Below are 25296 nucleotides of genomic sequence, written 5' to 3'. Positions count from 1 at the left end.
GATTCCAACGTAAATATCTGAGTCTGGGATACAAGCAGAAGGTTAAAACCACAGACGCTACGTTGAAAAAAGGGGTCTGGCGTCCAGTTTGACTCTGGTTCTTACTTGATGTTGCTCTCCGACACACTGAAACGCTCAGAGTCTGTGGTGGTCGTTCTCTTGGCGTTCTCGTCATGCAGACACACATTTTCAAACAGCCAGGATCATGAAGAGGCTCTGCGTCGTTTCACTCATTTGACCTGATCTGAAGTTCTATCAGCTTCTTCTCAGTAGTCCAATAACAGCCAATTATACGCCTCTTACACATTTTAGTTCTGAAATGATCCTGTGAGCTCAATCAAAGCCCTTCAGGCACTTACTGCACACACACACACACACACACACACACACACACACACACACACACACACACACACACACACACACACACACACACACACACACACACACACACACACACACACACACACAGGGAGAACATCCAGAAAAGCCCCATAGCTCGGACTCGAACCGGAACGTTCCAGCTGTGAACCCCAAAAGTGCAAACCACTACCGCACTGTGCCACCCTGCTCTTTGAGAACAACTCACTGCACCATCTTGTGGTATAAAGTGGTACTTCACCCAAGCTGGTTAACATGTTAAGGTCTAGTTTTGTCTTCTATATGGTGACGCTTCCCTTTAAGGGTGTTTCCTAAGTATTGTATAGTTTATTGCTGTTTAGCCCTCCTGCAGAGATGGTTTTAATGAATTAATGCTAAGTTTAATAATTTAATGCAAAGTATTAATGAATCAATGCAAAGCTTTAATGAGTTAATGCTGTTTAAATTAATCAATGCTAAGTTTAATGAGTTAATGCTATTTTAATGAATCAATGCTCAGTTTAATGAATTAATGCTATTTTAATGAATCAATGCTCAGTTTAATGAATTAGTGCTGTTTTAATGAATTAATGGAAAGTTTTAAAAAATGAATGCAGCTTTAATGAATCAATGCTAAGTTTAAATGAGTTATTGTTACGTTTTGACGGGCTTCTAATGTGTCTGGACTGGACTGAAAGCACAGGACCAATCTGGTCCCTCCGGCCAGGGGGAAAGCCCCCCCCCACATCAGCAGGTGGAGGAAGAAGGTGGAGCGACGACGGTCAGACGGCTAAAGATTTCCAATCTGCCCTCCGGACAGCGGCAGCAGAAAGGTTAACGCCGCCGTCCGACAGCAGCTGTGACAAAACATCACGAACTGCAATTAAACAAGCTGTTAGTTCAATCCCCTTCTGCTCAGTCTGATCTGCTGAGGGATTGTTTAGTACCCCAGCCTATGAAAGAATAAAAGAAGAGAGTGCTTATTGTTATTGTTTATTATTATTGTTGTGAGAAAACAGTGACAGACAGAAAACTTTACAGACTTTAATTTGAATCAATTAACTGTTGCTCCTGCAGTAAAATCTGATCAGTTTCTTTCCTCAGTCCCGTCGTGCATTTTCTGTTCATTTGAATGACAAATGTGTTACCAAGCAAAATGGCTTTAAATAGGTTGAAAATAACAACATCATATCTGTGTAATCCTGTAAACAACATAAACACTGTATACCACCTCAACCTTGTAAACAACCTAAACACTGTAAACAACCTAAACCCTGTCAACAACCTAAACCTTGTAAACAACCTGAACACTGTAAACAACATAAACACTGTATACCACCTCAACCTTGTAAACAACCTAAACACTGTAAACAACCTAAACCCTGTCAACAACCTAAACCTTGTAAACAACCTGAACACTGTAAACAACATAAACGCTGTAAACAACCTAAACTTTGTATACAACCTGAACACTGTCAACAACATAAACACTGTCAACAACCTAAACCTTGTAAACAACCTGAACACTGTAAACAACATAAACGCTGTAAACAACCTAAACTTTGTATACAACCTGAACACTGTCAACAACATAAACACTGTATACCACCTCAACCTTGTAAACAACCTAAACACTGTAAACAACCTAAACCCTGTCAACAACCTAAACCTTGTAAACAACCTGAACACTGTAAACAACATAAACGCTGTAAACAACCTAAACTTTGTATACAACCTGAACACTGTCAACAACATAAACACTGTAAACTACCTAAACCTTGTAAACAACATATACACTGTAAACAACAGAAACACTGTAAACAACCTAAACTTTGTAAACAACCTGAACACTGTAAACAACATAAACACTGTAAACAACCTAAACCTTGTAAACAACCTGAACACTGTAAACAACAGAAACACTGTAAACAACCTAAACCTCTTAGACACCGTAAACCCTATAAACAACGTAATCCCTGTAATCAACGTAAACAATGTAAACACTGCGGCCCAGCTTTCTGACACATAACTTGGAATCTCAGCGGGTTTCAGACCTGCAGCCTAGTTTTTAGTTGTGTTGTGCCGACGACCCCAAACACAATCAAAACTGAACAAAAGCTGTAGAGTTTAGTTTTTAACTACAGGTCAGGAACTTCTAGTTTCACAATGAGAAATTCTGCAGGACGGCGCAGAGAGGGGCAGAGAGGAGAAAGGGACGGAGTTAAAGACATCGTGACGTGAACGTTGTGGCTCCGCCTCCTCTTCTCCTTTTTCTAGAGAGAACGATTTAGCGCTAACGGCTGGAAAGACGGGAGCAGCTGGAGTGAGCTGAGCTGCAGAGTGAGAGGAGAGTAAGAGGGACTGGACTAAATCGCTCCAGTAACAGACGGAGGTTGCAGGGCGGATGCTCCGGCTCATAATGATGCCCAGTGTTTTTCCTCACCCGGGGCAAACCACACAACCACACGTCCAGTCAGCTGACTGGTCACGTGACCCCCCCCCACCCCCCCACCCCACCCCCACCCCCACCCAATAGGAGAGAAACGAGGGGGAATTATCACAGGAACGACTCGTATGGAGCTGATGGATCAAGAAGGAATAAAGCTTCATCTGTGTTTCAGATTAAAGTCCACACAGAATGATAACTCCTCTTCCTAATTTAAAAACACTCTACGCTAAAGTAGCCCTCCTCAAAGAGTCCAAGATGACAAGTCCTGATTGTTCAGGCAGAAAGTAATCGCCTCCATTGCTTCTTACATTAACTTAGCATTCATTTATTGAATATTAGCATTAATTCATTAAAACTTAGCATGAACTGCTGACACCATCTCTGCAGGAGGGCTAAACGGCGACCAAAGAGGAACAGGAAACACCCTAAAGGGAAGCGTCACCATATAGAAGACAAAACTAGACCTTAACATGTTAACCAGCTCGGGTGAAGTACCACTTTGTACCACAAGGTGGTGCAGTGAGTTGTTCTCAAAGAGCAGGGTGGCACAGAAGTGGTTTGCACTTTTGGGGTTCACAGCTATGGAAGTTCCGGTTCGAGTCCGAGCTTGGAAGTTGGACGTGTGTTGGAAGTTTATTTGACTCTAGTGTGTCGGTTCCAAGAAGCCTTGCTGGATGGATGAAACAACAAAAAGGATTTCACTGAAAACGAACAAAGTGTTTTATTTACCTACAAACCTTTCATAGCCGCAAAGAAGCTGGACGTTGCTCCTCCGTCGGTCTTCATGTCTCCTGCATCACTGAGGCTCTGAGCTCCGCGGCCTTGAGAACCACTCTGAATGAACCTTCGGCCAGAAAACGCTCCACTCTGCTCAGCGTGTCCACCGTCATCATGTCACTGCCGTTCTGCAAGCAGATTGGATCAAACCGTTGTGTCGTTCTGAACCTGGCCTGAACTCTGCCACAGTCCCAGGGGTCTCCAGTCGTTCAGCAGCGGCTGGACAGATGATCTGAAAAGACGGGTTTGCGCCGCTGATTCTGCAGCCAAACAATCTGTGTAATGAGAGAGCCGATCAGCCGTGACTCTCTGTGAGCGCACTGATATGCTGATGTGTGTCGGACCGCGTGTTTGTCTAGTTTTACGGGGTTTCTGGAGGCTGAAGGTAAAAGAACTCCAGCTGTGCTCTTCTGCCAGGCTTCACTCGTTTCCGTCAGGGACACGACGGCCAGAACCAGCATCGGCTTCGCTCGTCAATCAAAGACATCAAAGTGCCATTTTTTGCACCTCCGTGTCTCCTTTCTGGCCCCTTTCTACTTTTCCTCTTCAAACAAACTGTGACTTCCTGGTCTTCTCTGCATTTCCTGATGTGCAGTTTATCCGTGAAATGGTAAAAGCCGTCGGTTCTTGTGTGGCGGTGACGGAGAGACTGAGCGTGTGGAAATGCACAGATTCAGATCACTGCTGAGCTGAAGCGCTCACACACGGAGAGCAGCTCAACATATTGATTTGGACGGAAATGTCACAGGTTTTCACTGTAAACACAATCTGCTCAGCCACAACTCCTTCTGTGTACAGGCTCACTCAGTGGACGGGCTCCTGGGAGGACGTGGTCCGTCTGTCGTTTCACTGCCGTTTCTTCCTCCTTTTCTCTCGTGTGACTTACATGTACACAATAAGAGTTCTGGTGTTGTCGGGAGAGCGTACGTAGAGAACTGATGACCTTAAAGCAGCACTGAGGAGTTCGTTACTAGTTTATGAGTTTATTAGGTGTTCCTCGAAGAAACAATGTCTTGAATCCACACATTTCCTTCGAACGCATCCAGCAAGTCAAATATTTCATTGTAGATTCCCTGAAATATTCCAGCACTGGAAGTTCTCAAGGTATTCCCGACATGATAAATACTTTTCACAAGTGTGCTTGTGTCTACAAGTGTTCCGTACTTTACAGCCTTACAGGTTTTTCTTCTTCTCAACAGTTTTCTGCCTGTCAGTCAAACCGTCGTAATGGAGGTTTTCTGTGGCATTCTCGATTTCTGTGGTCACACAGTGACATCTAGTGGTCACACCGTGACATCTAGTGGTCACACGGTGACAGCCAGTGGTCACACAGTGACAGCTAGTGGTCACACAGTGACAGCTAGTGGTCACACGGTGACAGCCAGTGGTTGTTTCACTTAAGCAATTTTAGATTCAAATCCCAGATTAACGTGAGGTTAACATTAGTTCAGATTAAAATCTCAGATTAACATGGAGCTAATGTTACTCTGGATTATAATCCCAGATTAACGTGAAGCTAACATTACTCTGGATTAGAATCCCAGAATAACATGAAGCTAACGTTGGTTCAGATTAAAATCCCAGATTAACGTGACACTGTTACTCTGAATCATAATCCCCGGTTAATGTGAAGCTAACGTTAGTGCAGATTCTAATCCCAAATGAATGTGAAGCTAACGTTAGTTGAGATTAAAATCCCAGATTAATGTGAAGCTAACATTTGTCTGGATTCTGTGGTCAGCTGCAACAGTTCTTTAAAGAAGAAGCGGTTAGCTCTCCTCTCAGACGTCAACTCATTAGATTGTCTTAGTCGTTGCCGAAAAGGAGCAACAGGAACATTGATGTGGATAAATGTTTGTTCTGAAAACGATGGTTGTGAACATGAACTGTTGAAGGCTAAATAAACACGTTAAGTGTAAATATGTTCCTTCTGTCTTTCTCCAGTCGGTCTGCCCGTGCAAAATTAAACATGATTAAGATAGATTAAAACGAATGATATTTAATCATCATTAATCAAAATGAATCAACAGTAGACTGATAACGACATGTACGTCTATTTATTGGTTCCTTCATCCATCAAATGGGGAGATACGATTAAAATCTGACAATTTATTGTAGGTTTTTTTTTTTTTTTTTTTAAGTTTCAGCACCGAAAAGCAACAAATACACGAGGACAGGAAAGTCATGTGAGTCCGAGCACATACACACAATGAGTGGGAGAAGGACGGACACGAGGTGATCAGACATAACCTGACCGGCTTCAACCAACAAAGGAGAACCACTGGAACATTAACCAGCCTCCTCCCGGTTCCTGTCGCCTCCCGGTTCCTGTCGCCTCCCGGTTCCTGCGTCCACCCCGACGTGAGTAATCACTTACTCCTGAGTGAGGTGGGGGAGGAGTAATCCGATACAGACCTAGTTGGACCAGGCCAGCTGGCTCCAGTAAACAGTCCAAGTAGAAGACCTGGACCAGGATCAGGACTGGGACAAGGACCGGGATCAGGACCAGCACAAGGACAAGGACCAGGACCAGGACCATCTCTGAGCAAATTGAACAAGCAGAGGTCAAACTCCAGTGTTGTTAGCAGTTATTGATCGCAGGCTGCGGAGAATTGATCAATAATGACGGCAGAGGCCTTCAGCCCAACCGACGGGAAACAAATGAGGGTCGTGATGCGATTGAGACAATCAAAGCTAAAGGTCTCTGACAAATGTCTGCTGACCTTTGGAAACGACTCAATGTTTGGAAAGGAGAGTAAAACAGTTGACATGTGACCGGAGGACCACCGGGGATGGCAGGAGGAGGACAACCAGATGGGGACTGGGGAAAAACCAAAGGAGGACAGGAGGATGACGGTGGGAGGACAAGAAGATGACAGGAGGAGGACGGGAGGACAACTGGGAGACGACCAGAGGAGGACTGGAGGATGACGGGGGAAAGACAGGAGGAGGACGGGAGGACAACTGGGAGATGACTGGGAGACAACCAGAGGAAGACTGGAGGATGACGGGGGAAAGACAGGAGGAGGACGGGAGGGCGACTGGGAGACTACTGGGAGACAACCAGAGGAGGACTGGGGGATGACAAGAGGAGGACAGGAGGAGGACGGGAGGACGACTGGGAGACAGCCAGAGGAGGACTGGAGGAGGACGGGGGAAAGACAGGAGGAGGACAGGAGGACCCACCCTGCTGCTAGAGGCTGATCCTGGAGTCTTTATCGTCTCGTGTCCTTCAGGATCGACGGCCAAGATTCTTCTTTCCTCACCTTTTATTTACTTCCTGTAATGAAGCTTGAGTTTGAATGTTTGAGGTTGAAACCGTCAAGTTTCAGGTTGTACTCTACCTAGAAAGGTCTCCTGCCCTGCTCATAGGTTGCTGCTTCTCTTTACTTCTGCATTCTGCTGCTAATGCAAATCTTTGATGACAATATGATCTCGAGCATCGTTCGATCGTTTGACGAATATCGTGAAGCCCCAACTCAAACGTTACGTTCACTCTGCACAGCCAACGTTTCGCGAGGCAGGAAGTCGGTAGAAGCAGGTTTCATTCCGTCAGGCAGCGCGAGCGTCCTCCGAGTGGACACGCTGATTAATCCTCTCCTGGTATTGATGAATAATTAACGATCAGGGCTCCCATCAGGCCCGGCTGCCTTCAGCAGCACCCTGGAAGTCAGCGTCCAAGCCTGTAATGCTCTTCATGCATGTCAGCGCCGTGGAATTACACAGAGGAAGACCATTTTAGCTGCTCAGCTGCGCCTTCGCCTCCCCCTCGCTGGAAACCCTACTGCTTTACAGCTTCAACCGCACGCCTCTTAAAACCATCTGCTCTCACGAGAATAATCTCGTCTGGGGAGATCCAACTACAATTTGGATGAAAATTTATGAAAATGAAATGAATTATTTATTGATTTGATTAAAGGATGAAGGGTACCTTATGTATAAAGATCTAATGAAGCTGGAAGAGGATTATGAGGATTAGAGAGCAACACACAGGCTGTTGTTTCTGACTGTTTTCCTTTCAGAATAAAACTCAAGCTGCCTTATAAACATTTACTTCTTTGCTTTAATCGTATTTTAATCACATTTTTTTGGACTCGTTCAAGCCCAACCCCTGTTTTACTCACAGTATAAAGGTTCCTGGGTGTTTGTGGGTGTCTCTCTGGGGGCTTTTCCACCGGAAAGAACCAGGTTCTAGTTCGGAGCCAGGGCCAGCCTTAGCACCAGTTCTTTGTCTTTCCACTTCGTTGCTGAGCCAGAGAGGAGCCAGACCTGGGACCCGACGCATCATCGGCTGGGGGAGGAGTTATCGCTGGCGTTATCGCTACCTGCAAGGCGGAAGTGAGGTTAAACCGGCTTTCTGAAAACTACAGCGAACACGGAGCCCCAGTGTGGTTAGAGAGAAAGATTTTTTAAAAATAACGCGTCGGAACAATATAATAAGTCGTTCCCTGAAGTTAATAATACGAGGGAACGGGATTATTTAATCCGCGTTCACGGAGCCGCGGCTCAGGAGAGCGCTGCAGAGCTCCTCCGCTGTCGCTCCAAGACGCTCCAATATTATTTTCTAACCCACAGAACTTCTTTACAATGAATACTTTTGGTTCATCAGCAACTAAAAAACAAACTACATACTACTGTAAATGAAAGCTTGGATTTTATAGGCATAAAATGAGCCTTTTAACGATGAAAGAGAACTTTAATCAGTGTGTTTACATAGGTTGTCATTGGAAACAGTTTTTAGAGCTTCGTTCTATCATTCTACACCTCCATTCTTCTCCCATGTTGAAGCTTTTGATTCAGACACACCCAGAAATAAAGTGAAAGGAGCAGAAATTCACTGTGTAATGCCCAAATGTTGAAAAATAAGCCCCAAACTCATACACGCGTTGTTATTTTTTTTCCGTCTATGTCCACTCCGGGGCTCTGGACTAAAGCAAGACGGACGCGAAAAAACACCAATAGAGATACGAAGAGACGTAATGTCTTCTTTCACTTTGGTCTGCATCCGAGGTTCAGGCCAGACTAGATGGAGCGACCCGGACTGAACCGATGAATACAGTCCGTCTGCTTGTACCTGGATGAGCGCTGTCAGCGCAAAATTGTTGAAATCAGTGACGTGTCACGTTTTGGCACTCCAAAACGTGACACTACGCAGTGACGTGGCTGCCACTTGGCTCCACTAACGGTGGAAAAAGAACCGGTTCCTTGGCGGTGCTAATTTAAGAACTGGCCCTGGCACCGGCCCTGAACTAGCTCCTGGTTCTTTTTGGTGGAAACGCCCTAAGTGTGGAGTTTGCATGTTTCCCCCTGTGTTACTCTTAGGTCCCGTCCACACAATCTTTTCTCTCCCCGACGCTCTCCCACAAAAAACTATAACTACTATAAAACGTCACTATGAACATGGCTCAACATGAGGCCTAATTGCATGTAGTACATATACCAAGCCTTTAGGGGCGCTGTGACTCAACAAGGACACCAAAAATGTGGATGATCGGACAAAGACAGTAAGTATATAGTGAAACGGCGTTCCGGTGTGGAACCTCTCTTAATGGGGGGGTTTAATTGGGTTTGTAACTTGTTACTTTAGTTGGGGCAACACAATATCAGGACATATAATACTTTGAGTATTGCGATAGCGGTAGGATTTGTGATAAAAAAACAACCAACGTGCACGATGTCTTTGTGCTCTTTCTCTTGTCCTGAACCAAACTGGCTGGTTCCAGTTTTATCTCATCAATCGTTTCTTGTCGATTTGCGTTGCTGTTGTGCAGATTTCTGCCCTGCGGCCTCCAGGAGCCCAGCAGAGCTGCACAACCTCCGATCAACAAGACAAACATTAATATCAAGTGTTGCCATAACGACGTCACTCTGCGAGACAAACAAACACGTATACAGACGATGTTCATGTCTTTGTGCTGCAGCTGTTCCTCCAGAGGTCGGAGTTCTCTCTCTCTCCCAGCTGTTTTCTCTGCACCAGCTGTGACTGGGCTGCTGGTTTTTGGTTTTGTTCTTCCGTTCCCTCCAGCAGGCCGCTGCCTGCTCGCTTTAGCATTTCGCCCCAATCTGCCGTCCTGATGGGGACGTTCTTGCTGTCCTCCTGTTCACTCCATCTTGTGTTTGTGTCCCGATCAGAGGACTGGATCTTTCCCGTGGGGTCTTGGAGTTCTGGGCTTGGCCTCTACGGAACGTTGTCCTTGTTCTTCGCATCATTTTCATCCCCAAGTTGTCGCACTCCTGAACACCTGAACACAAAAGTAATAATTAAAAAACACTCCACCGCGGCAAAACTTCCAATCCGACACAGTCTGAATGAAAAGGATCAGTCTTACATCTGCCCCTTTTGTACTTCACAATCACTTTACATCAGTCTGGGCATTTTACGTACAGTATTCACAAATATACAAATACAAAACCATCATTTTCATGTCAACTTAATCAGTCCAGTCTCTGGCTAAAAGACGTTTTTACTTTTCCGGTGCAGTGTTCTGCACCCACTTCATTCTGAAGTACTGTGAGAGAAAGCCAACGAGATCAGTGATCCATTTAATGACCGTAACTAGGTAAACGAAGGATAATTGAATGTTTCTTCAACGGAGAGGTACTTTCACCCACGTAGTACCGTTCATGACTGAGACCGTGACTCACTGCCTTTTGAAGCAGCCTCTTGCAAAACAAATATAAAGGCAGCTGATGAGGAAGAACGTGGCCAAACATTCAAGAGAACCATAGCTGTAACTCAGTACCTCCATACTTTAGCAGCGGTACTTTAAAGAAGCTGACATTATTATTATTATTATTATTATTATTATTATTATTATTATTATTATCATTATTAATATTATCATTATTATTATTATTATTATCATTATTATCATTATTATTATTATTATCATTATTATTATCATTATTATTATTATTATCCTTATCATTATTATTATTATTATTATTATTATTATCCTTATTATTATTATCATTATTATTATTATTATCTACTGTGCAAACTGCTGCATGTTTGACGGCCCAAATGAGCTCAAACCTCGGTGAAAATGTACAGACACGTCAGAATTGGCGAACCTTTTTATATTTTACGGTCGTTGCGCATGTGACAGGCAAAGTGGCTCCATAGCGCCCCCTACATTGTTTTCGCATTTGTAACATCTACTATGAGCAACACGTTTCACCTACCTCCAAGACATTTAGTAAACATACGCAGCATGTCAAGCCGCACAAAAAGAAAGAAACGTTCACCTTAGTATGGAGGTGTTATTGGTGAAGAAGGTTTGTGTACTTGTGAAAGTGAATTTGTAGTTGTGTACTGTGAGTTGTGTACCTGTCGAATTGATGTGTGTACCTGTAGAAATCTTTTTTCTCCGCAAATACAACACCACACTTACAAAGTCACAACTTCTTAATTACAGGAGCACAAATCCTGTTTTACAAGACATATGTTGATATTTTACCTCCAATTGTTGCAGTAAATCTGGTGAAAAACATATTTGTGCTCCTGTATTGATGTGAAGTTCTTCCACACAAGTCACAGATTGTTTTCTTCGTCCACAAATCACACATCGCGGCTCCCCTCCGCTGAGATATCTGGTGAAAAAGACCTGTGCGTTCGGTCACAATGGAGAAAAAAGTGGTGCTTATCTGACACTGACGGATTTCACAGCCAATGGGAGGAGAGGGACTTCTGTCCCATAGCCAATCAGAGGAGAGGGATTTCTGTCCCAGGTTACTGATCCTTCGATAAAATCCGGCAAGTATCATGTGACGTCTCCGTCGGCAACGTCCTCAGCAGGTAGAGAGAGGACGAGCTACATCGAAGTTTGGAGATTCTTTAATATTAATGAGAACAACTGAAGAAAGAAAGACTGTAAATTATGAAATTATGTTCTGACAAAATATCAAGAGGAGGAGAAAGATAGTTCATACAACACCAGCAACTTTATCACCAGCAGAATTAGAACGGTGTTGCTCAGTAGTTTAACTGCTCTGCACATAAGTCCGAGCCGTGCTACATGCTACATGCTAAAGCGTTTCGGGGCTCGTACACCAGGATGCTACATGCTAAAGAGTTTCAGGGATCACACACCAGGATGCTACATGCTAAAGAGTTTCAGTGCTCACACATCAGGATGCTACATGCTAAACAGTTTCAGTGCTCACACATCAGGATGCTGCATGCTAAAGCGTTTCGGGGATCACTCAACAGGATGCTACATGCTAAAAAGCTTCAGGGATCACACACCAGGATGCTACATGCTAAAGAGTTTCAGGGATCACACACCAGGATGCTACATGCTACAACCTAAAGAGTTTCGGGGATCACACACCAGGATGCTACATGCTAAAGAGTTTCGAGAACCACACACCAGGATGCTGCATGCTAAAGAGTTTCAGGGATCACACACCAGGATGCTACATGCTACATGCTAAACAGTTTCGAGGATCACACACCAGGATGCTACATGCTAAAGAGTTTTGGGGATCACACGGCAGGATGCTACATGCTAAACAGTTTCGGAGATCACACACCAGGATGCTACATGCTAAACAGTTTCGGGGATCACACACCAGGATGCTACATGCTAAACAGTTTCGGGGATCACATGCCAGTATGCTACATGCTAAAGAGTTTCGGGAATTACACACCAGGATGCTACATGCTACATGCTAAAGAGTTTCGGGGATTACACACCAGGATGCTACATGCTAAACATGATTAAAGTCTGACTGTTCTGGCGGTCCCTCGATCTAAAGTCTACAGTAGCATCGCGCAGTAGGGAGAGAGACGCTATGCTCTGCGCGATGCTACTTTAGACGCAGTTGCATACTAGAGCCTTGAAGGCTGGAGGAGATGATGTAGCGTCGACACAGGGTTGGGTGATGTAGCGTCGACACAGAGGCTGGTGGAGGTGAAGTAGCGTCGACACGGAGGCTAATGGAGGTGAAGTAGCGTCGACACAAGCTGTTGGAGGTGACATAACATCGACACATAGGCGGTTGGAGGTGCTGTAGCGTCAACACAGAGGCTGATGGGGTGACTTAGCATTTCCACAGGTGGAAAGAGGTGGCGTAGTATCGACAGAGGCTGTTGGAGGTGACGTAGCATCGACACAGAGGCTGTTAGAGGTAGTTCAAGGTCTTTGCGCATTGTTTGTGTACGAAGGATGAATTAGGCTTCAAGGTATTTAATAAGTATTCAGTATCAGCAAGTAGCTAAAAGTTAGTATTTGTACTTGTCATTTGAAACAGCGCTGTGATGGTGATATAACGCAGCTTGAGATTAGAGGTTAACTTGAAGTACACAGGCTTGAGAGTTGTGGAAATTCTCTGATCTGCCAGCCGGAAGTGGAGGAACTTGTTTGTTCATGTTTCACACCAAGAAGTGGCAGCAGACGAACATGTGAGCAGAGCAACACAGGGACTTTGTGTCCGGCTCATTTTATTTCTTGTTTTTAATGATTTTCCCCTGAGGGAACATTCAAACCAAGATCTCTGCCATAGAACCCGTTTCTCCCGACGTCGACCAACTCAGTTCAAGGTTTCTGACCTTTTCTTCCAACTTGTTGAAGCTGAATCAGCCTCATCGCATCACAGCTTGACCCAGTTAATTCCCTTTTCATTCCCTCTGTAGTCCTCTGAAATAATCAGCTTTTTATATCCGGGTGAAATCCTAATCTAGAGGGCATCTTCCTCCTCTAACGTCCAGATTATAGAGCATCTTCCTCCTCTACAATTCAGATTATAGAGCATCTTCCTCTTCTAACATCCAGATTATAAAGCATCTTCCTCTTCTAAAATCCAGATTATAAAGCATCTTCCTCTTTTAACTTCCAGATAAGAGCGTCTTCCTCCTCTAACATCCAGGTCATAGAGCATATTCCTCCTTCAACATCCAAATTAGAGCATCTTCCTCCTCTAACGTCCAGATTATAGAGCGTATTCCTCCTCTAACATCCAGATCAGGGCATCTTCCCCACTAATTTCCAGGTTATAGAGCATCTTCCTCCTCTAACTTCCAGATTAGGGCATCTTCCCCACTAACTTCCAGGTTATAGAGCATCTTCCTCCTCTAACATCCAGATTATAGGGCATGTTCCTACCTCTAACATCCACATTATAGAGCATATTCCTCCTTTAACATCCAAATTAGAGCATCTTCCTCCTATAACTTCCAGATTAGAGCATCTTCCTCCTCTAACGTCTAGATTATAAAGCATCTTCCCCCTCTACCATCCAGATTATAGAGCATCTTCCTCCTCTAAATCCAGATCGTAGAGCATCTTCCTCCACTAACATCCAGATTAGAGCATCTTCCCCACTAATTTCCAGATTATAGAGCATCTTCCTCCACTAGCATCCAGATTAGAGCAGCTTCCCCACTAATTTCCAGATTATAGAGCATCTTCCTCCTCTAACACCCAGAGCTGCTGTTTTGTGTTTTCACCCGTTCTCACAGACCTTAGAAATGTTCTATTGGAGGCTAAAAAGTGTGCGGAAGCTGATCTGTGTTTTTGTGAAAGTAACACGAGGACAAATTTGCGACATCTTCTCTCACCTTCTCCAGAATTGCTCAACTTCATGCTGTTGACGTTGCGATATTGAACATTGAGGTCGATCTGATTCTGAAGTGAGAATCAGCACAGTGGCTTCACTCTTCATGTCACAGGTTTCCCTCGCTGCTCAACCAGCTGCTCAAACCAGCTGCTCAACCAGCTGCTCAAACCAGCTGCTCAAACCAGCTGCTCAACCAGCTGCTCAAACCAGCTGCTCAACCAGCTGCTCAAACCAGCTGCTCAAACCAGCTGCTCAAACCAGCTGTGGTAAACAGGCTGGAAGTCGTGTTGTCGGTCAGAGCTGCGTTCTGTTCTCTTCGTATGGAGCAACTCCTCCTCATGTTGAACATGATTTGACATCTTAAAGAAGTAAAAACCTGGAGTGTAGCTTGATCGATTACCATATTTTCTGAACTATATAAAACCCACCCGCGTTTGAGTCGCATCAGTCACAAAAAGATGCATCGAGAAGACAACAAAAACAAACCTAAAGATAATCCAGGTCAATCAGCTGGGTGATCCAGAACCTTCTGTCTCATCGTTTAGTCCACGATTAGTCTTCTTTGTTTTCTTCATCACGGTAACAGCTTCTTTCCTCCAGGTTTCTCTCACTATTTCTGAACCTAACAAACAAACAAACAAACAAAAAGCCCACCAAAAGTCACTTAGTCCAGAAAATACGATAATAGGATTTGAGTGTCAAGATATGCTGCTTAACATAATCTATAGTCTTACATGTTTATCATTTTTGTTATTATGTTCACGTTGGAGTTCTCAAAAGTGCATTTTCATAAAACAAAACTGCTTTCCAAACACATTACCAGTAACTTCAGTCATATACTAGTTAACACCTCTTTAAACTTCCAAAACAGACTTTCATCAAGACTTTCATTTACTAATCTGATGTGTAGATTAATTTCTGTCACTTGAGTGAGCTTTGCTATTAAATCAAACCCGTGCAGCAGAACTAACAACTGAAATAGATCCAGGGAGGAAGAGGAGGAGGAGGAAGAGGGGGAGAAGCTGCCTGCAGGCTGTGATTGGCTGTTCGCTCTCAGAGATTAGAAATGGAGCAGCAGTCACACTCCTCCAGGTCTTTTTAGCAGAGACGAGCAACTGGTCGATCACAGGAAGTGGCGTGTGGCTCGTCTTCCTCTCTGATCGGTTTCATCTCCACGATCAGAAGAAACTGCTTCCAGTCACACTCTGCAGCTTCTGACGCTCCAGCATCATTCAGTTTCCTGGCTGAAGTTTATGCCGGCACTTTAGAGCAGTGAATGTGTGGAGTTCAGGTTTCATGTGGAGAAGTACCCAGAGATTAAATGGCATTTTTAGCATTTAGCTGCTCCGTGTGTCAGGCTGAAGGTTTTCATTGAAATCTTGAAGCTTCAATCAGTGAAGTGAAGCTGAACTCACTGTGGTGACGAGCTGAGTGATCCAGTTATTTTATAACCAGGCCAGCAGCTGGGTGGAGCAGGTTGGGGTTACTTCATGTGGTTGGAGCAAGTTAACGTTGCTTCATGTGGGTGGAGCAGGTTGGAGTTACCTCATGTGGTTGGAGCAGGTTAACGTTGCTTCATGTGGGTGGAGCAGGTTGGAGTTACTTCATGTAGTTGAAGCAGGTTAACGTTACTTCATGTGGGCGGTGCAGGTTAATGTTGCTTCATGTGGTTGGAGCAGGTTAAAGTTGCTTCATGTGGCTGGTGCAGGTTAATGTTGCTTCATGTGGTTGGTGCAGATTAAAGTTGCTTCATGTGGCTGGTGCAGGTTAATGTTGCTTCATGCGGTTGGTGCAGATTAAAGTTGCTTCATGTGGGTGGTGCAAGTTAAAGTTGCTTCATGTGGGTGGTGCAGGTTAACGACGCCTAATGTGGGTGGTGCAGGTTAATGTTGCTTCATGTGGGTGGTGCAGGTTAAAGTTGCTTCATGTGGTTGCAGGTTAAAGTTGCTTTATATGGGTGGTGCAAGTTAACTTAGCTTCATGTGGTTGGAGCAGGTTGAAGTTGCTTCCTGTGGTTGGTGCAAGTTGCTTCATGTGGTTGCAGCAGGTTAAAGTTGCTTCATGTGGGTGGAGCAGGTTGGAGTTACTTCATGTAGTTGGAGCAGGTTAACGTTACTTCATGTGGCTGGTGCAGGTTAATGTTGCTTCATGCGGTTGGTGCAGATTAAAGTTGCTTCATGTGGCTGGTGCAGGTTAATGTTGCTTCATGCGGTTGGTGCAGATTAAAGTTGCTTCATGTGGGTGGTGCAGGTTAAAGTTGCTTCATGTGGGTGGTGCAGGTTAACGATGCCTAATGTGGGTGGTGCAGGTTAAAGTTGCTTCATGTGGTTGCAGGTTAAAGTTGCTTTATATGGGTGGTGCAAGTTAACTTAGCTTCATGTGGTTGGAGCAGGTTGAAGTTGCTTCCTGTGGTTGGTGCAAGTTGCTTCATGTGGTTGCAGCAGGTTAAAGTTGCTTTATGTAGTTCCTGCCGGTTAAAGTTGCTATATGTGGTTGATGCAGGTTAATGTTGCTTCATGGTTGCAGCAGGTTAAAGTTGCTTCATGGTTGCAGCAGGTTAAAGTTGTTTTATGTGGTTGGTGCAGGTTAAAGTTGCTTCATGGTTGAAGCATGTTGAAGTTGCTTCATGTTGTTGCAGCAGGTTAAAGTTGATTGATATGGTTGCAGCAGGCTAAAGTTGCTTTATGTAGTTGCAGCCGGTTTAAGTTCCTTTATGTGGTTGATGCAGGTTAATGTTGCTTCATGGTTGCAGCAGGTTAAAGTTGTTTTATGTGGTTGGTGCAGATTAAAGTTGCTTCATGGTTGAAGCATGTTAAAGTTGATTGATATGGTTGCAGCAGGCTAAAGTTGCTTCATGTTATTCATGAAGGTTAAAGTTGCTTCGTTGCTCCAGTGGATTATTTGTCAGGTTTTTCTCACACAGCTTTCATAATTCCTGCTTTTTGTTTTTCATAGATAATCTGACAAACACACTAGTTTAGCGACATGACATCTCTTCATATCCGTCAACACTGTTTGTCTGATTGCTCTGTCGCGCTGACTAATGGTGAGCAGGGACATGACCAGTTGTTTCTGTGTTGACTCGTGAGTTTAAACCACAGCTTTCCTCATCAGAATCGGATTTCTGCCAATTGCGATAATTCCAATATAATATTTTGTTGCTACTTTCATGTGTGAAGTGGTTTTATGGTATGAATAGTGAGATGCAGCAGCATGGAAGCATCTGAGATTGCTAACCCCGCTCCGTTCTCCGCCTGCTAACACGCTGCTAACCCCGCTCCGTTAGCCACATGCTAGCATACTGCTAACTCTGCTCCGGAGCGCGCAGCTCATATCTTGGATCAGCGAGTATCCACAAACAGCAGTGTGAGCGCAGGTAGTGGTTTATCTGTGTGCCTCCGCTCAGCGTTTCACAGAGATGTTGCTACCCGACAGGCTAAGGGCTAACAACTTGAAGGTACGCGCGCTACCTAGCGCCGTTCTAGTTTCCACTTTGAGTTCACAGACTTTGTAACAAGACTGGCACACGGAGAAACGTTCAAACAAGCTGGAAAAGCCAATGAGAAACAACAGAGAAAAATTTTATTAAAAGTTTTCAAAATCTTTCACATTCACTTTCAGATTGCCCAATTTTTTCTCTTATATTGATGAAACTTTGATACATGAAGTTGTCCAAGTCGACTCGTGCAGGTTTGCTGTCTGTTGGAAAACCAGCTGAAGTATCGGGCTCAAACATGCTAATACCATCAATGCCACATGCAGACGCTCAAATAGAAACTTTAAGTATTGACGTTAGCATGTTAGCATCCAGAATCACAAATATTGTGCTGTTACAATGCTATCGTTTTCACTATATTTCACTGTTATTGAACATTGAATGAATTTCAATCTTTCAGTTTTAAAAACCATTTTGGCTTTTTATCCAACGGCTAATCGTTAGCATTGAGAATCCGATAGCTTGTAGCATGTTGACATGTTAGGTCATTTTAACCATTTGCTGTTTTATATGCATGTTCTCTATGCAGTTCTAAAGTTTTCATTTGTTCATTTGACTTATTCATTTGATTTATTGAATGACTAAACAATATTTATTAGCTTTTAATCACTTTCTGACGTTATACAATTTAGAGTTTACATTTTGAGGACTTTAGCTTTGTCTCTCGTCATTTGCTTTTTGTTAGCTTTAAACAAACCATCTGTTAAAAGCATTCTAACCTTTCAAACCAAAGCAAATTGACAATAGTCTTAGAACTGAGTGAGTGCCGGTTGAGCGGGGGCGTGGCCTCCGTTCACTGGCCCCGCCTCCTGATCAGAGCTACAGTGAGGTTATTGTGAGGAGATCAGAGCTCCGTCTGAATTTGCAGCACGGCAGTGTTCCTCCTCTCAGCTGACCGAATTAGGGTCCTGTGATTCCCCGTCTAAATATACTGCTGTGAGCCGTGAGGCAAACAGACCCACCAGACGCTCACGCTCTGTACGCCGAAGCACCGAACGCCATTAAATACACTTTTGTCTTAACAGCGTCAGCAGCATTTCTTTGTGTGACTCGGTGTTGAATGGAATCGTTTCTACGATGTAACTCTGCATCAACGCAGCAACAAAATCTAATTGTTTAGAATGTAGTGATGTTGTCTTGACGTTGTCTTCCAGCAGTGGAACAATAAAGTTTAATAAAGTGGCTGTTGGAGGTGACGTAGCATCGACACGGGAGGTGGAGGTGACAGTGTCAACACAGGAGGTAGAGGTGACGTAGTGTCGACACAGGACGTGGAGGGGACGTAGTGTCAACACAGGATGTAGAGGTGACGTAGTGTTGACACAGGAGGTGGAGGGGACGTAGTGTCAACACAGGATGTAGAGGTGACGTAGCATCGACACGGGAGGTGGAGGTGACATAGTGTCAACACAGGAGGTGGAGGTGACATAGTGTCAACACAGGAGGTAGAGGTGACGTAGTGTCGACACAGGACGTGGAGGGGACGTAGTGTCAACACAGGATGTAGAGGTGACGTAGTGTTGACACAGGAGGTGGAGGGGACGTAGTGTCAACACACGAGGTAGAGGTGACGTAGTGTTGACACAGTAGGTAGAGGTGACATAGCGTCAACACAGAGGCTGGTTGAGGTGACGTATCATTGAGACAGACACGGGTGGAGGTGACGTAGCATCAACACAGACTGGTGGTGTTGTAGTGTCAACAAAGAGGAGGTGAAAGTGACGTATCATCGACACAGAGGCTGGTGGTGACGTAGCGTCAATACAGGAGGTGGAGGTGATGTAGCACCAACACAGAGGCTGGTGGAGGTGATGTAGCATCAACACAGGAGGTGGAGGTGATGTGGCATTGACACAGAGGCAGGTGGAGGTGATGTAGTGCAAACACAGACTGTTTTTGGTGACGTTGCGTCGACACAGAGGCCGGGGTAGGTGACGTAGCGTTGACATAACGGCTGGTGGAGGGGACGTAGCATCAATACAGGAGGTGGAGGTGATGTAGCATCAACACAGAGGCTGGTGGAGGTGACCTAGTGTCGACACAGGTGGGTGAATGAGTGGAGACATGAATACTAGACAAATTATAGATGTGTTTATTGTCCACAGTGCAGTACCTGGGAGAACAATCAGACTCCACCATGTTATACTACGCCTAATCAACCTTCAGAGAAATCAGTTCTTTAAATAACTATTGTCAGCATCTCGTTCAGCCAACATGATTTATCGTCTTCTGACAGGAAGCCTCGTGAGCTGACAACACGTCGTCGTGTCGCCAACAGAAAGCAAACTCCGCCCACATTAAGATGGAAAAGTTGTCATTTAATTTTCGGTCCATGAAAGACGAGGACGTGAAGCACACAGGAAGCTGAAGGCAGAGTTGAGGTTTTCACCATCTTCTTTGAGGGAATGAGCGGTTCTGTTCTCTTCAAAACGAACAAAATGGCTTTCCAATAAAAACCATCAGGAATCTGTTCGACAACTCTACAAGTTGCACTCCTGTGTATTATGTTTTTTTGTGTGCGTTTCCACTCGTCTCATGAGAATTAGTTTATATGTGAAAACCTGGAATACCACTTTGCTAACACAGATATCTTTTTCTCCAGCACAGCGAGAGCTGAGTTGTCATGAGGACTCCATCATCCCTGCTGGGATTATTCAGCTGCGACACAGGCGCATGTTGCCATGACTTCACGTCTTCCTCCCGTTTCTGCTTCGGTGTTTCTTTATCCAGTGTGTTTCTCTGAAGCTCGGAGCTGCTGGATTGTCGGGTGACCCGCCGTCTGTGTTTGTTCACAGGTTCACCGCGGTCAGCACGATGACGGATGGAGATTACGACTACCTGATAAAGCTCCTCGCCCTGGGGGACTCCGGCGTGGGGAAGACCACGTTCCTGTACCGATATACAGACAACAAGTTCAACCCCAAGTTCATCACCACAGTGGGCATCGACTTCAGGGAAAAGAGAGTGGTGAGTTCCCCCTCTGCAGCGGAGGCACGAGGCCAGGGATCGTCCACGTGTTGAGATCCGCTCCTCGCTACCAAAACCCCAAGGAATCCAAACAGAGGAAGCAGAATGAAGAGCTTCACTCGGTGCGGACGGAATCGCTCTGTTTCACCCGGATGTTTGAAACTGACTCTAAAAAGCTGTGATGACAGTGTTAAATAAACAGCTAAAAACAAATAGTCTAAACAGATACACCTGTCTAAAGCCACAAAATCAACTGCAAAGAACGCCTGGAAAATGTAAAACAGCTTAAATAACTAAATGTGCTGAAACGGTGCTTGAATAGCTTTAAAAGGTCAAACTGCTGAAACGGATAAAACCTGAAATTGGCTGAAAAACATCTACTTTTCTAAAAGTGGCTGAATCGGGGAAACCAGCACACGTCGCTAAAACTGCTTCCAAACTGCTGAAACTTTTAAAGTCCCTCTCCCAGAATCCACACGGGAAAAATGAAACATGTAGATCCAGTTTTAGTCGTTGACGTCCATCTTGAATACGTTGTCAAAACCTTTCTGGAGGAGGTTCCTCATCACACTCGGACCAACATTAACATTACAACAATATTTCCAGCATTTATATTTCGGGAAAGAGAGCCGGGTTTGTTGAGATCTTCCTTCCTTGTTGACAGATTCCTGAAGCAAGATCCCGTTTGTCCACTGGACAATGTTTCAGACTTTTCTCGTGGCTTGAAGAGTCTTACTTTGAGAAAGTCTGGATTTGTTTCACCCTGAATCGGTCAAATGTTGATATTCTGGCCAGAGCTGCCGCGGCAGGTTTTACCAAGATGGCGTCAGTCAGGAAACAGAAGCAGTTTGATGGGGACAGATTCTGGTTTGTCTGTAAACATAGTGATGGTCTTGTTTTGGTGTGGTGCTTGATTCAGAAGTCACACCTTTATGAGAAGGAGAGTTTAAGGATTGTTTCTGGTAGAGGAACTTTAAATCAGACTTAATGACACAAAAGTGGTAGCGCAGCTAAAATGACAGAATAAACGACTAAAATCACAAAGGTCACTCAACCGACTGGAAATGGTGAAATAAAGTAAAATAGCTAAAAATTTCTAAAACCGTGAAATTATTGAAGCTGTAATAAAATGCCAGCAACTCTTAATTACACTTCTTAAATGTCGTGTATTCAACATAAATTGCAGTTTTGATGACTGTATAAAAACAATGCATTCCGCTGGATAAGCTGTCTGATGTGATCCTGGTTCAGAACGTGGCTGAAGCTCCGCCGTTAGTCACAAAGCTTGCAGGCCTCTGGGTGAGGGAGCTGACAAGAAAGTATTCTTCTCACAACTTTCTGACTTCTTTTCTGCTACCACTCAGGTGACGGAGGTCCGGTTACTATAGTTACTGTGGTTTTATGAAATAATAAACAGTAGGTCAGGTTAGGTCTGGATATTCTGTTGCTTTTCTCCCACAGTGGCTGTGAGCTGAGTCACACTCCACTGATTCAATCGGATCCTTCTCAGAACAAAACGTCTGAATACATTTCATGCAACAACAGGAACACAGTAGTTTAATAAGACAGCAGTTGTTCCGCTATAATGAGTAAAATCTGTGAACAACTCCATAAGTGTAAAGACTCAAACTCTGGTCACCATCATTAGTGACGCAAACTCTGGTCACCATCATTAGAGACATCGACTCTGGTCACCATCATTAGAGACACCGACTCTGATCACCATCATTAGAGACACCGACTCTGGTCACCATCATCAGAGACATAGACTCTGGTCACCATCATAGTGACATAGACCCTGGTCACCATCATTAGAGACACCGACTCTGGTCACCATCATTAGAGACATAGACTCTGGTCACCATCATAGTGACATAGACCCTGGTCACCATCATTAGAGACATCGACTCTGGTCACCATCATTAGAGACATAGACTCTGGTCACCATCATCAGAGACATAGACTCTGGTCACCATCATAGTGACATAGACCCTGGTCACCATCATTAGAGACACCGACTCTGGTCACCATCATTAGAGACATAGACTCTGGTCACCATCATAGTGACATAGACCCTGGTCACCATCATTAGAGACATCGACTCTGGTCACCATCATTAGAGACACCGACTCTGGTCACCATCATTAGAGACATAGACTCTGGTCACCATCATTAGAGACACCGACTCTGGTCACCATCATCAGAGACATAGACTCTGGTCACCATCATTAGAGACATAGACTCTGGTCACCATCATTAGAGACATAGACTCTGGTCACCATCATTAGAGACACCGACTCTGGTCACCATCATCAGAGACATAGACTCTGGTCACCATCATTAGAGACATAGACTCTGGTCACCATCATTAGAGACACAGACCCTGGTCACCATCATTAGTGAAATAGACTCTGGTCACCATCATAAGCGACATAGACCCAGGTCACCATAATTAGAGACATAGACTCTGGTCACCATCATTAGTGATACAGACTCTGGTCACATTCATTAGTGATATAGACCCAGGTCACCATCATTAGAGACATAGACTCTGGTCACCATCATTAGTGATACAGACTCTGGTCACATTCATTAGTGACATAGACTCTGGGCACCATCATAAGTTACACAGACTCTGGTCACCATCATTAGTGTAAAGACCCTGGTCACCATCATTAGTGACATAAGGCGTGTTTCCACCACACAAACGGTGCAGGAATGGACTGGTATAGTCCGTTACGATTCAGGTTTTCATCGCAAGAATTTGGGATTTTCCTGAAAATACTGCTCCAAAGGTGGACGCTTTTCCGCTACCCCTCCGTCGGGGTACTCCTGACCATGGAAAGGGTCTGAGTTTGAGGAGCCGTTTGCTGATTGGTCAGTGATTTACTACACACCCTCAATATTTTAATATGTGGGCTGTATGAATCCTCCGTTGTTAACATATTCAGCTTTGCACCGGTTGTTTTTTTCATTTAGTTTTTTGCTGCGCAACTTTCATGTTGATCCCTAAAGATCAGACGCGAGGCAGGACAGAGACGCTACGGCCGTATTCGATGCGCTACCGAGACACAGACTCTGGTCACCATCATTAATGACATAGACTCTGATCACCATCATTAGTGACATAGACCCTGGTCACCATCATTAGAGACATAAACTCTGGTCCAGGGTCCAACCAACACTCCAGTGAAACTTACCAACACACCAGAGTAAAACTCACCAACACACCAGAGTAAAACTCACCAACACACCAGAGTAGAAATCACCAATACGACAGAGTAAAAATCACCAGCACACGGGGAAGAAAGAAACCAAAAGTGATGGAAAAAAGTTTAGAGATCGTGAAAAGACTGAATGAAAACGGCAGCAACAGGCAGCTTCTCCTTGTAGACCATGTGATGCACATTTCATTCCAACATGTTAGAAAAGTCTCACCCAGTGTTCAACATACCGTCAGTATTCAGGTGGTCCCAGTCTCCATGTCCTACTTGTTGCACAATGCGGATTTCAATGTCCTCCATATGCAGCAGGCCCATCACATTCTAACCTTTCATGCATGCAAGACAATTAGTTTATTCTATAGCCCACGCACACACACACACACACACACACATGCACACGCACGCAAGCACGCACGCACGCACGCACACACACACACACATGCACACACACACACACATGCACACACACACACACACGCAGACCAGCCTTCAACTCCCTTGTGAACCCAAAGTGTCCAGTGATCCTCTGGTTTAGCTTTAGCTTGCTACTCCTCAAAGTTCCTCCTCCTCCTGTCTGGAGCACATGGCTCGTTTGCTTACAGCAGGACTCCTGCAGACTCTTACCGTCAGTTGTAAATGAAGTTCATCGCCAGATACTTTTGGACAAATAAAACCCTTGAGTGATTAGCGCCTGCTCTGATTGAAAGTCCAGAATACAAAGCTTGTAGCTCGCTGTGTCCATGCTCGCTGGCTGGAGTCACGTCGCAGCAGTCCGTGCGGCTTCATTGCCAACAGTGGATTCGATTCAGCACATGTATAATTGAACTAACAGCAGCAGAGACAGTGGTATAGATAACATTCAGTGTTGTATTTTTAACCACAGCAATAAATTTACTCTGACATGAAGCTGAGAAAAAGGACATGAGGTCCCATCCCTCTTCATGTTTGGCTAACCCTCTTTCCTCTCCTCTGATTGGCTGTGGGACAAAAATTCCATACTCTGATTAGTTGTCGCCTGCTGAGAGCACGACTGACATGGTACTGATCCAATCATGCCAATGCTATTCTCAGCCTGCGCTCATATCATTACAATTTTATATTACTTTAATATTTATATTGAAACTGAAAATGTGAAATTTAAAACACTCACTCAGTCATTGTGTCTCAAGTCAAGGCAAGTCCTGAGTCGTTAACTTCCAAGTCCATGTCAAGTCACAAGTCATCAAAACAGGGACTGGAGTCGACGAGTCGAGGTCACATGATTGAAGTCCCCATCTCTGGTATTTCATGGCCAGGTTAAAGTTGAACAAGAGTTTCCATAGTTTTGCACCTTGTTACTATTGGTAGCTCTTTGAGAAATAGTCTCGTATGTTGGTTTTTGTGTTTGAAATCATCAGAATGATTAGTTACATTTCAGTACAAAGAGCTTGGAGCGTCAAAGGTCATTCAGGGGCTGGTGCCTG

At 44.5% G+C, this 25296-nt stretch overlaps 1 protein-coding gene across 4 annotated transcripts in view; it reads left to right on the top strand.

Moving 5' to 3' along the window:
• Positions 1 to 25296, top strand: part of rab27b (RAB27B, member RAS oncogene family) — a 71941-nt gene that overhangs the window by 35772 nt on the left and 10873 nt on the right. For all 4 annotated transcript variants that reach the window (XM_080477149.1, XM_080477148.1, XM_080477150.1 and 1 more), the window contains one exon: positions 20438 to 20609. In XM_080477149.1, the coding sequence (XP_080333275.1) occupies positions 20457 to 20609 (153 nt within the window). In that variant the 5' untranslated portion in view covers positions 20438 to 20456. The remainder of the gene's footprint in view (positions 1 to 20437; positions 20610 to 25296) is intronic.

The sequence above is a fragment of the Lipophrys pholis genome, assembly GCF_963383615.2.
Source record: "Lipophrys pholis genome assembly, chromosome: 12".
NCBI classification, from domain to species: Eukaryota; Metazoa; Chordata; class Actinopteri; order Blenniiformes; family Blenniidae; genus Lipophrys; species Lipophrys pholis.
Note: the sequence above shows the minus strand (reverse complement) of the source record. Positions and strands in the feature narration are given on the sequence as shown.